At 53.7% G+C, this 12,746-nt stretch overlaps 1 protein-coding gene across 1 annotated transcript; it reads left to right on the forward strand.

The window, feature by feature from the left end:
• Positions 1-5,788: 5,788 nt before the first annotated feature.
• Positions 5,789-6,748, forward strand: MYADM (myeloid associated differentiation marker; the record flags this gene model as incomplete). Its single annotated transcript, XM_080704070.1, has 1 exon — positions 5,789-6,748. The coding sequence occupies one exon, from the start codon at positions 5,789-5,791 to the stop codon at positions 6,746-6,748; it is 960 nt and encodes a 319-aa protein (XP_080560196.1).
• Between the last annotated feature and the right edge of the window lie 5,998 nt (positions 6,749-12,746).

Below are 12,746 nucleotides of genomic sequence, written 5' to 3' on the forward strand. Positions count from 1 at the left end.
CCCCACCCAGTCCGCAGACCCTTCTGGTCTGCAGCTGTCGCCCTCGCTTCAGCCGCAGCCGCCGCTGGCCAGAGAGGTGAGGATGCGGGCACCGAGGGCGGGAGCAGCGGTCCGGGATACTTGGTCCAAGGGTGGAATGGGCTACAGTTCAAAATGTCTGGGTCCCTAGAAAGACCGAGGTTGGACCAGAATTCCAGGGTTCTGGAGAGCAGAGGGTTGAGAACCTAGACTCCTACAGGTCACACATCTGAAAGAGGAGACTGTGGACTAGACCCCTGAAAGAGGGCTGGGGCCTAGGCTCCTGGGTCAGAGGGAGGAGGGCTGGGGGCTGGGTTCCTGCATCTGAGGGAAGAGGGGCTGGGGGCCTAGGCTTCTGGGTCTGTGGAAAGAGGGCTGGGTCCTGGACCCCGGGGTCTAAGGGAGGAGGGCTAGGGTCTGTAGCCTGGGTCTGAGGGAGGAGGCCTGAGGGTCTGTTCACCTGGGTATGAGGAAGGAGGGCTGGGGACTAAGTCCCTGTGTTAGAGGGAGGAGGGCTGGGATCCGAACTCCAGGGTCTGAGGGCGTGGACAGATGGGTCTCCCTCCTAAGTGTGGGGCTAGAATCTGGTGCGCTGAGGTGCTCTGGGGAAGCGGGGCATGGGGCTGTGAGTCCTGGGCTTGAGAAAGATAATGGTTGTAGTTCTTGATTTCTGATCCTCTCCGGATCCAGGGGACCCAAAGAATTGGAACTCTGGACTCGCTGCAAGGCTGAGACCCGGCTCCAGGGCTCCTGAAGTGCGGCTGGCGCTGAAAAGCCAGAAGACGAGACAAGGCTGAGGTCAGCTCCCGAAGTGGAGAGAGGCCGGATTCGGGGGCTCGGGGCCGCCCCTGAGTCTACTGGGTGAAGGGCGCGGCGTCTGGAGGGGCGGTGGGGCGGGTACTGGGTTGCTGGGTGTGGCCAGGGAATCAGCTCCTCGTGGAAACCCGAAGGGGCGTTTCCTCTCCCCGCTTGGGTCTGCGGCTGTGCATTCCAGAGCTCTGACCTCAAGCGGCGGCTGGCGGCCCTCTGGGCGGGGGTGGACTCCTTCGGTTCGCTGGATCCGCCTCGCCTTCCTTTCCGCTCCTAAACTGATCCACCTTCCGCGAAGACTGAATGAGCCCCGCCCCTGGCTCTTCCTCCTCCTCCCCCCGCCTGGGGCGGGGCAGCGCGGCGCCCTGAGCGCCGAGGGTGCGGCCCGCAGCGACTTCTGCTAACGGGTCCCAGCCGGTCGTGGCCTACCGGAGGTCCCGACTCGGCGTGGCCCCTCCCCGGTCCCCAGGAGGCCAGCCCTTGCCTGGGACCGGCGTTCATTGTGGCTAGCCAGCTCCCTTCGAACGGTTCTCATGGTTTCCGGCCTGGAGCCAGGGTGATGATAAGGGGTGGGTGTCTTCAAGGTAAACTCAGAAGTGTAGGGTTCCAGCTCATCTTTCTCTCCTATCCTCTCCTTTCTTCTCTCTTCTCCCTTCTCCTCTCTTTATGGATTGAACCCAGAAGCATTCAACCTCCAAGTATCAGCCCTTTTTACATTTATTTATTTATTTATTTATTTATTTGCGGGTCTGGGGATGGAACCCAGGGGCATTCGACCTCTGAGCTACAGCCCCTGTCCTATTTTTTTTTTTTTAAGTCTTTATTTTGAAACCGGGTCACATTGAGCTGCAGAGGGCCTCACTAAGTAGCTAAGGCTGTCTGCGAACCGCGATCCTCCGGTCTCGGCCTCCCGAATGCTGGGATTACAAGCGTGCGCCACCACACCCGGCTACTTTCTATTTTGAAACAAGGTCTCACTAAATTGCTAAGGCTGGCCCCGAACCTGGGATCAGCGTTGTCTCAGCCTCCCAAGTACTGGGATTGTAGGCATGTGGCCCCCCAACTGCCCCCTCCCCTCGTTCCACTTTTCTTAGAGACCCTCTAGCACTCCATCCAGGCTGCCAGCCCATCCTTATAGAAACTCCGAACTCATTCTTTTTGGACTCAGAAATTCGGGCTTCCAGCACTTTGCTAGGACCTGGGATTTGGGGCACCCCACCTTCGCCCATCCAGAACTGGGACCTGCAATGCCCTGACAGGCCTAGTGGCAGGGGTCCCCGCACCACCTCCGGATCCCGGCCACATTCCAGATGGCTTGGCCGACTGGAGGCCCTTATAAGGCCAGAAGACTTCAGGCCAGGCTGGGCCTCCCGCCCCCGCAGCCACCGCCCAGGGCCTCCCGCTGCTGGCCGCGCTGCCTTCCCGGGCCCTTCCCGCCTGGGTCGGACAGAGTTAAGATCACACACCACACACCCCCGGCTCGGCTCTCTCTCTCACCGGTGTCCTTTCACTCCCTCCTGCGCAGTTAGTGTAAGGGGAGGAAGAGGCGGCGCCTAGCTGGGGTCACCTCCGGGCCCCTTTTCGGGGTTTGGCGCTAAGTGCTGGTCCCGGGCCAGGCTGGGGGTGGGAGGGGGGCAAGGCGCCAAGCCCCTTCTCCGCAGGGAGGCACACCCAGGCTGAGGCACCTCTTGGCGGGGGCGGCGGCGGCTGGCTTCCTGAGCCCCGGGGGAGGAGCCCGCTCTGAGCTGACACCGAGGGCCTCTCTCTGCTTCAGGTGCTCTGTCTGACCCGCCTTTCCCAGGAGTGCGACTCAATCCATCTCCACAGCCGGATCTTTCTCCTTGGGGTTCTCAACTAAGACACCAGGTGAGTGTGCTGAGAGCCCAGACCACCCACCCCCCTGAGGGAGAAGAGCTGGGGTCTGAACTCCTGGATCTGGAGGAGGGGCCGAGGTCTAGGCTCCTGGGTCTGAAGGTGGAGGGCGGGCTAGGGCCTGGACCCCTGGGCTGGATGGCAGAGGGACCTGGAACTTGGGTTTCAGGAAAAGGGCCAGAGACACTCTCTTGTATAAGGAAGTAGTGTCCTGTGTCCTCTGAGCCCTTTGAACCGAGGGCTGGGAAGGGTAAAAAGCCTGTGCTATTGCTCTGTAAAAAGGAAGTTTGGTTTCCCAGTGCCTGGGAGCCATCTCCTGATATTTTTAGTGGTGTCAGCTGAGAGATGTTGCATCCTGAAAGGGGTCTGGGTATCTGGTCTCAATTTCTGAGCTTCTTTAAGACAGGGAGGTGGAAGGGGTAGGATTTGGAAGTGGGGACAAAGGAATTACTCTCTCCAGTGTGGGGCATGTGGCTTAGTCCAGGCCAAGGGCTGAGGGCTGAGTAATTGGCCTGGGAGGCAGATGTGATGCTGGACATTTGAGACTGTGGGGAGCTGCGTTTCCCAGAACTTGGGGAACCAGCTGGCTGAGTTTCTGGATGGGGGGTAGACTCAGCATGGAGGAGGGTAGAGGGAGGAAGAAACCACTGTTCCTGACCTCTGAAGCAGGGTGGACAGAAGTGAGGCAGGTAAGGTTTAGACTCTATTCCAAGCCCAGCATGGTGGCTCACACTTGTAACCCAGCATTTGAGAGGCTGAGACAGGAGGATCGCGGTTCGTGGACGGCCTCAGCTACTTAGTGAGGCCCTTTACAAAGTGAGACCCTGTTTCAAAATAAAGAATAAAAAAAAAAAAATCGGGGTAGGGGTGTAGCTCCAAGGTAGAATGGTCCGGGGTTCTCCAGTGCACAAAGTAAAAAAAAAAAAGACCCCATTCCAGAAGGGAGGGGGGAAAGAGGGCTTGGTCATCCAGGAGCTAAGAGTTCCATGAGAGGAGCTAGGTAGTAGGTCGGAAGCTCTGATCAGATGTGAGAACATAAAGCATTTTGAAGTTGGATGTGTCAAGACTGGAAATGTAGGCCGGGTGTGGTGGCGCACGCTTGTAATCCCAGCATTTGGGAGGCTGAGACCGGAGGATCGCGGTTTGCGGAAAGCCTCAGCTACTTAGTGAGGCCCTCTGCAACTCACTGAGACCCTGTTTCAAAATAAAGAATAAACAATTGGGCAGGGGGTGTAGCTCGGAGGTCGAATGCCCCTAGGTTCCATCCCCAGACCTGCAAAACAAAACAAAACAAGACTGGAAATGTCTGGGTTACTATTAGGTGAAAGGAGGAACTTTATTTACTGGGGCTGGGCTGCAGAGCCCTAGGTCTCCAAAGGGAGGAGGAAGTTGACAGGGGATTTTAGAGCCTGCAAAAGATTGGCCTCAGCCCAGGGTGGTGGTGGTGCACTCTTGTAATCCCAGCTTTTGGGAGGCTGAGACAGGAGGATCGAGGTTGGCGGACAGCCTCAGCTATTTAGTGAGGCCCTCTGCAACTCAAAAACTAGGGCTGGGGGTGTATCTCACAGGTAGAGTGCCCCTGGGTTTTATCCCCAGTAACACACACACACACACACACACACACACACACACACACAGAGAGAGAAAAGAATATAGGACTGGGGCTGTAGCTAGAAGGTAGAATGCCCCCTGGTTTCAATCCTAGTACCATAAAAAAAAATAAGACTGGCCTCTTATATTGACAGGTGGGTGGAGCTAGGAGAAGAGAGAGACAATGTTTAGACCACAGTATTATTTATTTACTCATTCTTTCATTTATTGGGACCCAGGAACACTCAATCTTCCGACTACATCTCTGCCTTTTATTTTTTTAGTTTGAAACTGGGAGGGTCTCACTAAGTTGCTGAGTCTGACCACAATCTTACGATCCTCCTGTCTCAGCCTCCCAAGTACTGGGATTAAAAGCATGTGCCGCCACGCCCTGCTTTTATTTATTTCTTTAGGTATTGGGGATTAAACCCAGGAGTTTTCTACTTTCAAGTCACACCCTCAGCCTTATTTATTTATTTAGTGGTGCTGAGGATTGATTCTAGGTGTGTTCTACCTCTAATATATACCCCCAGCCCTATTTTATTTTTAGTTTGAAATTTTTAGCTTACTTTGTTTTTATTTTTGTTTCAAAATAAGTTGCTGAAATCCTTCGCTAAGTAGCTGAGGCTGGCTGCAAACCTGCAATCCTCTTGTCTCGGCCTCCCAAGTACTAGGATTACTGTCGTGTGCCCCCACTGCTGGCTAGTCTTAATTGGTGGGGTTGCCTAGGGGAATGAAGAAGGGAGGGCAGCTTTGTATGTCTGAAGTGGGGAGGAGGAGAAAGATCAGAGCCTCAAATTCTGGGCCGTAGTGGGGTGTGGTAGTGCACGTTCATAATGCCGGCATTCGGGAGGCTGAGACCAGAGGATTGGGGTTCTCAGACAGCCTCAAGCTACTTAGTGAGACCCTTTGCAACTCAGTGAGCCTCTGTTTCAAAATTAAAAAGACTAGGCCGGGCGTGGTGGCGCACGCTTGTAATCCCCGCGCTTGGGAGGCTGAGACAGGAGGATCGCGCAGGTGCAAAGCCAGCCTCAACTACTTAGTGAGGCTCTCAGCAACTTAGTGAGACCCTGTTTCCAAATAAAATATAAATGGGTCTGGGAGTATAGCCCAGAGGTAGAAAGCCTCTGGGTTCTACCCCCAGTACCACCAAAAAAAAAAAAACCAAACAAAAAAACAAAACAAAATTCAAAAGATTAAAAAATAGGGCTGGGTTTGTAGCTTGGAGGTACAATGCCCCTGGGTTCCATCCCCAGTCCCCACACCCCGCAAAAAAAAAGAAAAGAAAAATTCTGGGTTGTGACATGAACCTGAAACTGGGGTGAGCAACTTGGCCCTAGATGCCTGGAACTGTTCTTGTTTGCAAAGGGAAAGCCCCAGTCCTGAGAATTCCCTCTCTAGAGTCCAAAGTCATTTGTTGCAGGAGAGGCGAGGGCTGGGAGCCTCGGTCCCTGTGTCCAGGATTTCATGGAGAAACCATCTTTTGCCTTTCCCAGCCATGCCGGTGACGGTGACCCGCACAACCATCACCACCACATCTTCATCCTCAGGGTCCCCAGTGGTCGTGGGGTCTCCTCGGGCCCTGACCCAGCCCCTGGGCCTCCTGCGCCTGCTGCAGCTGCTGTCCACCTGTGTGGCCTTCTCGCTGGTGGCCAGCGTGGGCGCCTGGGCAGGGCCCATGGGTAACTGGTCCATGTTCACCTGGTGCTTCTGCTTCTCGGTGACCCTCATCATCCTCATCGTGGAGCTGGGCGGCCTCCAGGCCCGCTTTCCCCTGTCGTGGCGTAACTTCCCCATCACCTATGCCTGCTACGCTGCCCTCTTCTGCCTGTCGTCCTCCATCATCTACCCTACCACCTACGTGCAGTTCTTGTCTCACGGCCGTTCCCGGGACCACGCCATTGCCGCCACCACCTTCTCCTGCATCGCCTGTGTGGCTTATGCCACCGAAGTGGCCTGGACCCGGGCCAGGCCCGGCGAGATCACCGGCTACATGGCTACAGTGCCGGGGCTGCTCAAGGTGCTGGAGACCTTCATTGCCTGCATCATCTTCGCCTTCATCAGCAACCCCAACGTGTACCAGCGCCAGCCAGCCCTGGAGTGGTGTGTGGCGGTATACGCCATCTGCTTCATCCTGGCAGCCGTGGCCATCTTGCTGAACCTGGGAGACTGCACCAATATGTTGCCCATCTCCTTCCCCAGCTTCCTGTCAGGACTGGCCTTGCTCTCTGTCATCTTCTACGCCACCGCCCTTGTTCTCTGGCCCCTGTATCAGTTTGACGAGAGGTACGGCGGCCAGCCCCAGAGGCGATGGGATCCGAACTGCGCTGTCAGACACCCCCACTTTGTGTGCGACTGGGACCGCCGCCTGGCTGTGGCCATCTTGACGGCCATCAACCTGCTGGCGTATGTGGCCGATCTGGTGTACTCTGCCCGCCTGGTGTTTGTCAAGGTCTAAGACTCACAAGGGGCTCCTGGATCCCAGATCCCTCTTTCCAACCTCTTCATTCTTCTTGCTCAGGTTTTTAATTCTGAGTCCTTATTTCTCGCCCACTCCTGTTTGGTATTCTCTGCCTGAATCCTCACCTAGTCTTTCTGGCTTCTTTTTTTCAAAACTCTTATCTATTTGCTGTTTCCTTCTGGTTTGATTTAGTTCCCCACATTCTGTTTTGCCCCAGAGCTGTCCCCAACCCTTCTTCTTTTCTACTGTTTTTTCATCTGCCAGTCTCTGATCCCATCTTCCTACTTCTTCAGGAGCCCTGACTTCTTTCTCTTCCACCCAACCCACCTCTAACGGTGCTCAGCTTCACACACCCCACACCCCTTTGCAATTGTTCATGCCATGGGCCCCCCCCCCAAGGGCCCTCATTGCCAAAGCATGCCTGCCTGCCCTAGCTGTGCCTTAGTTGATGTGTATTTGTGCGAGTTGGAGGGGTGGGTTGGGGTGGGGGGTGGGTAGCTAGGCATCAGCCTCCTCTCCCAGTAGAGGAGGGTGTACATGCACCTCCCCTTTAAATTAAATCTCTGGAGGTCAGTAATTCCCAGCGGATGGGAGGCTTTAAGCACCTAGGGAGCCCGCTTTTTCCCTAGGCCTCACCTGGCACTCAGTCTTGCTGAGATGGGCTCCAGAACTTTTGCCAGGCTTAGTAAAAACCCCCAGAGGCCATCCTTGGGAAGCAAGAGCTCTGGGTGTCTCTCATTTTAACTGTTCTCTGTGCTGTCACAAAAAGGAAACAGGCAAAGAACCACATGGTCTTGAAGATAGCCATCTCAAGTATTTGTAAGGGGTAGTGACGTGGCTCTCAGTGTTGAAAATAATTTGTTCTAGGCTGAGGTCGCAGGTTTGTAGACAGCCTCAGCTGCTTAGTGAGGCCCTCCACAACTTAGTGAGATCCTGTTTCAAGAAAAAAAAAAAAAAAGGCTGGGAGTATAGCTTGGAGGTAGAATGCCCCTGGGTTCCATCCCCAGTCCTGCAAAATAAATATATAAGTTATAATAATAAATGTGTTCTAGCTGGGGTGTGGTGACACATACCTGTAATCCTAGTACTTGGGAGGCTGAGACAGGAGGATCGCAGTTGCAGCCAGCCTCAGCAATCTTATGAGGCCCTCTGCAACCTTGTGAGACCTTATTTCAAAATAAAAAATAAGGCTGGGGGTAGAGCTCAGAGGTAGAATGTCTCTGGATTTAATCCCTAGTACTAAAAAAAAAAAAAAAGTGTTCTGTTTTGGTCAGAAATAACTGGCCAATGCCAGCCTTAAAGGCAATATTGGCCTGGTGTTTTGTTTTGTTTTGTTTCCTCCTTTTTTTTCTTTTTCTTTTTCCTGGTCATAAGGGCAAAAACTACAGAGTGGCCCTATTCTTCCATGGAGAAATTAAAACCAGGCATGGAACCGGGCATGGTGGCACACACTTGTAATCCCAGTACTTGGGAGGCTGAGACAGGAGGATTACACGTTCGCAGACAGCCTTAGTTACTTAGTGAGGCCCTCCGCAAGTTAGTGAGACCCTGTTTCAAAATAAAGAATAAAAAATAGGACTGGGGCTGTAGCTCAGAGGTAGACTGCCTTTGGGTTCCATCCCCAGTACCGTAAAACAAACAAACAACAACAACAACAAAAACTGATCATGGGGGTGCACAACTGTAATCCCAGTACTTGGGAGGCCGAGCTAGGAAGGATGCAGGTTTGAGGCCAGCCTCAGCAACTTAGCAAGACCCTGTTTCAAATAAAGTTGGGGGTGTAGCTTGGAGGTGAATGCCCCTGGGTTGAATCCCCAGTACCAAAGAAAGAACTGAAAAGGCAAAAGAGGGATGTCTCTCTTTGGTTTTTCTTTTGTTTTGGGGCGGGTGGGTAGGGAAATGAGGACCTCTGCAGACCTAGCCAGAGGGACATTGCTTGAATGTGTGGTGCACATGCCTGTGTGTTTTTGTGTGCCAGATGCTTCTCGCTGCTGCCTCCTGCTTCTCGCTGCTGCCTCCTGCTTCTCACTGCTGCTTCCTGCTTCTCGCTGCTGCTTCCTGCTTCTCGGGGACTCACATGCATAATATGACATATAAATGTATAAATATATATTTTATTTTTTTTAATGCCCTGGAGCTTTTGGTTCCAGTAGCTCCTGCTGGCAGTCATAGAAGCCTTGTCCCTCCTCCCACTGCCACATTCATAATGTTCTTTTTTTTTTAAAAAAAATCTCGATATAAAGATAAAAAAGAGGACTTGTGCTTTCTTTATTACTGGGGGAGGGCTCCAGGAAGAGTGCTGAAGCCCAGATTCTTCAATCTGGTGGGAGAAAGGAGTTGGAGCCAAGACAATCTTGGCCTGATCAGAAAACACTAGCAGAAGCCAGGAGTGGTGGCACATACTTGCAACCCTAGTACTTGGAAGGATGTGACAGGAGGATCACAGGTTCAAAGCCAGCCTCAGCAACTTAGTGAAGCCCTGTTTCAAAAAAAAAAAAAATTAAACAGGGCTAGGGTTGTAGGTCAGAGGCAGAATGCCCCTGGCTTCAGTCACCAGTACTTGGGAGGCTGAGACGGGAGGATTGCAGATTCAAGGCCAGTCTCAGCAATTTAGTAAGTCTGTTTCCAAATAAAAAGGGCTGGGGGTGCTAGGCATGGTGGCACAAGCCTGTAATCCCAGTACTTGGGAGGCTGAAACAGGAGGATTGCAGGTTCAAGGACACCCTCAGTAAGTAGTGAGACTCTCATCAACCTAGTGAGACCCTGCTTCAAAATAAAAATAAAAAAAATTAAATTAGGGCTGGGGGTATTGCTCCGAGGTAGATTGGTCCTGGGTTTAATCCCAAGTACCACAATATGAGCTGGGCGTGGTGGCACACACTTGTAATCCAGGGCTTGGGAGGCTGAGACAGGAGGATCACACAGGTTCAAAGCCAGCCTCAGCTACTGAGTGAGGCTCTCAGCAACATAGTGAGACCCTGTTTCCAAGTAAAATATTAAAAAAAAAAAGGTCTGAGCTGGGCGTGGTGGCGCACGATTGTAATCCCCGCGCTTGGGAGGCTGAGACAGGAGGATCGCACAGGTTCGAAGCCAGCCTCAGCTACTTCGTGAGGCTCTCAGCAACTTAGACCCTGTTTCCAAAGAAAATATAAAATAGGTCTGGGAGTATAGCCCAGAGGTAAAAAGCCCCTGGGTTCCACCCCCAATACCACCAAAAAAAAAAAAAAATAGGTCTGGGATATAGTCCGGAGGTAGAAAAGCCCCTGGGTTCCACCCCCAGTGCTACCCCCCCCAAAAAAAAAACCAAGTACCACACACAGAACAAAAGGCTGGTGGTATACCTTGGGGGTAGAATGCCCTGGGTTCAACCCCTAGTAACCTCCCACAAAAAGGCTGGGCATGGAGCTCGGCAGTTCAATCCCTAGTGCAAAAAGAGAAAACATTAGCAGAGCTGGGTCTTCTAAATTAATCTCTCGAGCCAGGAGGGTGGGGTGGGATAGTAATGAGAAAGATTTCTCCCTCCTTGGAATCCCATGGAAATAACAATGTCCCAATTTGAATTTGCATCTTTCCTTCAAAATCAATTCTCCCACGTTCCCCATCTCAACTGTAAACTTAGAAGGCAGAGAACCCAAACACTTGTTCTTTCTCCCCCATGGGTCAGTTTCTCATCAAACACCATCTAGTCTGGGCATGGTTGCGCACACTTGTAATCCCAGAACTTGGAAGGCTGAGACGGGAGGATCACAGGTTCGCGACCAGCCCCAACTCAATGAGGGACCCCGTTTCACGGGAGCCCAGTGTGGTGGTGAACACTTGTAATCCCAGTACTTAAGAGGCTGAGAGAGGAGGACTGCAGGTTCTCAGCCAACCTCAGGTACTTGGTGAGGCCCTTAGCAATTTAATGAGACCCTGTTTCAAAATAAAGAATAAAAAATAGGGCTGGGAGGTAGATCAGAGGTAGAATGCCTCTGGGTTTAATCCCCAGTACTGAAAAAAATTAATAAATTAAATAATAAACCGGGCGTGGTGGCGCACGCTTGTAATCCCAACATTTGGGAGGCTGAGACAGGAGGAGCACGGTTGGCAGACAGCCTCAGCTACTACTTATGCCCTTTGCAACTTAGTGAGACCCTGTTTCAATATAAAGAATAAAAAAGGGCTGGGGGTGTAGCTCGGAGGTAGAATGCCCCTGGGGTCCATCCCCAGTACCGCAAAATAATAAATAAATAAATAAATAAATAATAGGGCTCAGCTCAAGATCCATTTCATTTCTGCTGAGCTACTGTCCCAGCCTCCTTGACCAGAGGGATTAACTTTTAGCCCGCCCTGGATCCAGAGGGATTTTCCCAGCATCCTTGTCTAATCTTGCCCTCTCTGCTGAAATCCTTCCACATCCTCCACACTGCCTATAGGGGCTATCAAAGCCACTCAGTTTGGCATTGGAGGCCTTCGAGATCTGAACCTGCCTACATTCTCGTCATCAGCTCCCTGCACACTGCCTACACCTGGTCAGTAGAAGACCCTGAAGATCAAGTGAATTGCTACTGCGGTGACTCTGTCCCACGGAAGGGCCGTACATCTGGGAAAACTCCAGGATCACGCAATCCCCTCTCTGCACCTGCCCCCCTCCCCCACACGCGCACACTGGTGGACCTGCTGCAAAGTCGGGAAGGAGAGGGGGAAGGGCCAGGGGAGACACACTTTTTGATTGAGGAAAAGCCTTTTCGCCTCTGCAGTGTCCGCCCTAGCGTCCGATTTACTCCAATCCACACTCCCTGAGGGTGTGTCGCACACCCTTCCCCCGCCCCACCGCGTGCCACCGCCCCTGGGATGAAACTCTAACTCAGAAAAGGGCGTGGTCGAGGTGAGGCTCCGATGCCAAGCCTCGGGGCCACCCCGCCCGCTGTCTTCCACCGCCCATGCAGCCCACGTTTAGGGAAGGGGCAGGTAAAGGCCATACCTTTCCTCCCCCAAGAAAAGCAACTCACTTGCAGCCCCGGGCCCGAGGCCCCGCCCACCGCGCGCAGCATGCCGGGAGAAGAAGTTCCAGCGGCACGGCCTGCAGGTCCCAGAGTGCACCGCGCCCTCAGCCCCGGGCGGGCCGCGGTTGTCCTGGCAACGGGGCGGCCAATCCGAACAAGGACCCCGAAGCGCGTGAGAGGGGCGGGTCCCCGACTCGCGGACCCCGCCCAATAGAGGCGGGCGACTAGGGGTGCTCAGATTCTCAGAGACGCCGGAGGGACCCCCCTCCCCCCCCCCCCCGAGACGGAGAGCCCCAAGGAAACACAGGAGGTGCCGTCCTCAGAGACAGATTCCCGGGGAAAGACAGGGGGCGAGACCCCCCCGAGACATTCCCAGGGAGACACAGGAGAGAGATCCCGTTGACGGAGAGTCACAGGGAGACCCGAAGGGGGGTACACAACCCCCAGAGACAGATTTCCAGGGAGACAAGAGGGAGGACCCCTAGAGACCGGAGAAGCCCAGGGAGACACCGACACCCAGAGACAGATTCTTAGGGAGACACGGGGGGCGCAACCCCCTAAGGCAGATTCTTTTTAGGAGACATGGGGGAACAACCCCTAGAGACGAGAGCCCCAGGAAGACGCGGGAGAGGAAGTCAGGGAAGAAACCTCCAGAGGCAGAGATTCTTGGACACCAGAGTGCAACTCCCAGAGACAGGTTCTCTGGGAGACTGGGTGGGTGTGACCCCCAGACTGAGAGTCACAGGGAGATGGGGGTTGACCTCCAGAGACGCAGAAACCCAGGGAGAGGGGAAGGGAGCAACTCTTAGGGATGGAGATTCCTAAGAAGTAGGGACTACAGTCCCCAGGGATGAAGATTTCCAGGGAGACATGGAGCACAGAGACCCCAAAGACGGATTTGCAGGGAGACGGGGGAGTGGAGAGAGACGTTCGGAGATAGAGATTCTCGGGGAGGCGGAGGTCGGGGGGGGAGCGGGGTAGGGGCACCCAGACAGATTCCCAGAAAGCGA

Source organism: Muscardinus avellanarius (assembly GCF_963383645.1).
Source record: "Muscardinus avellanarius genome assembly, chromosome: 10".
NCBI classification, from domain to species: Eukaryota; Metazoa; Chordata; class Mammalia; order Rodentia; family Gliridae; genus Muscardinus; species Muscardinus avellanarius.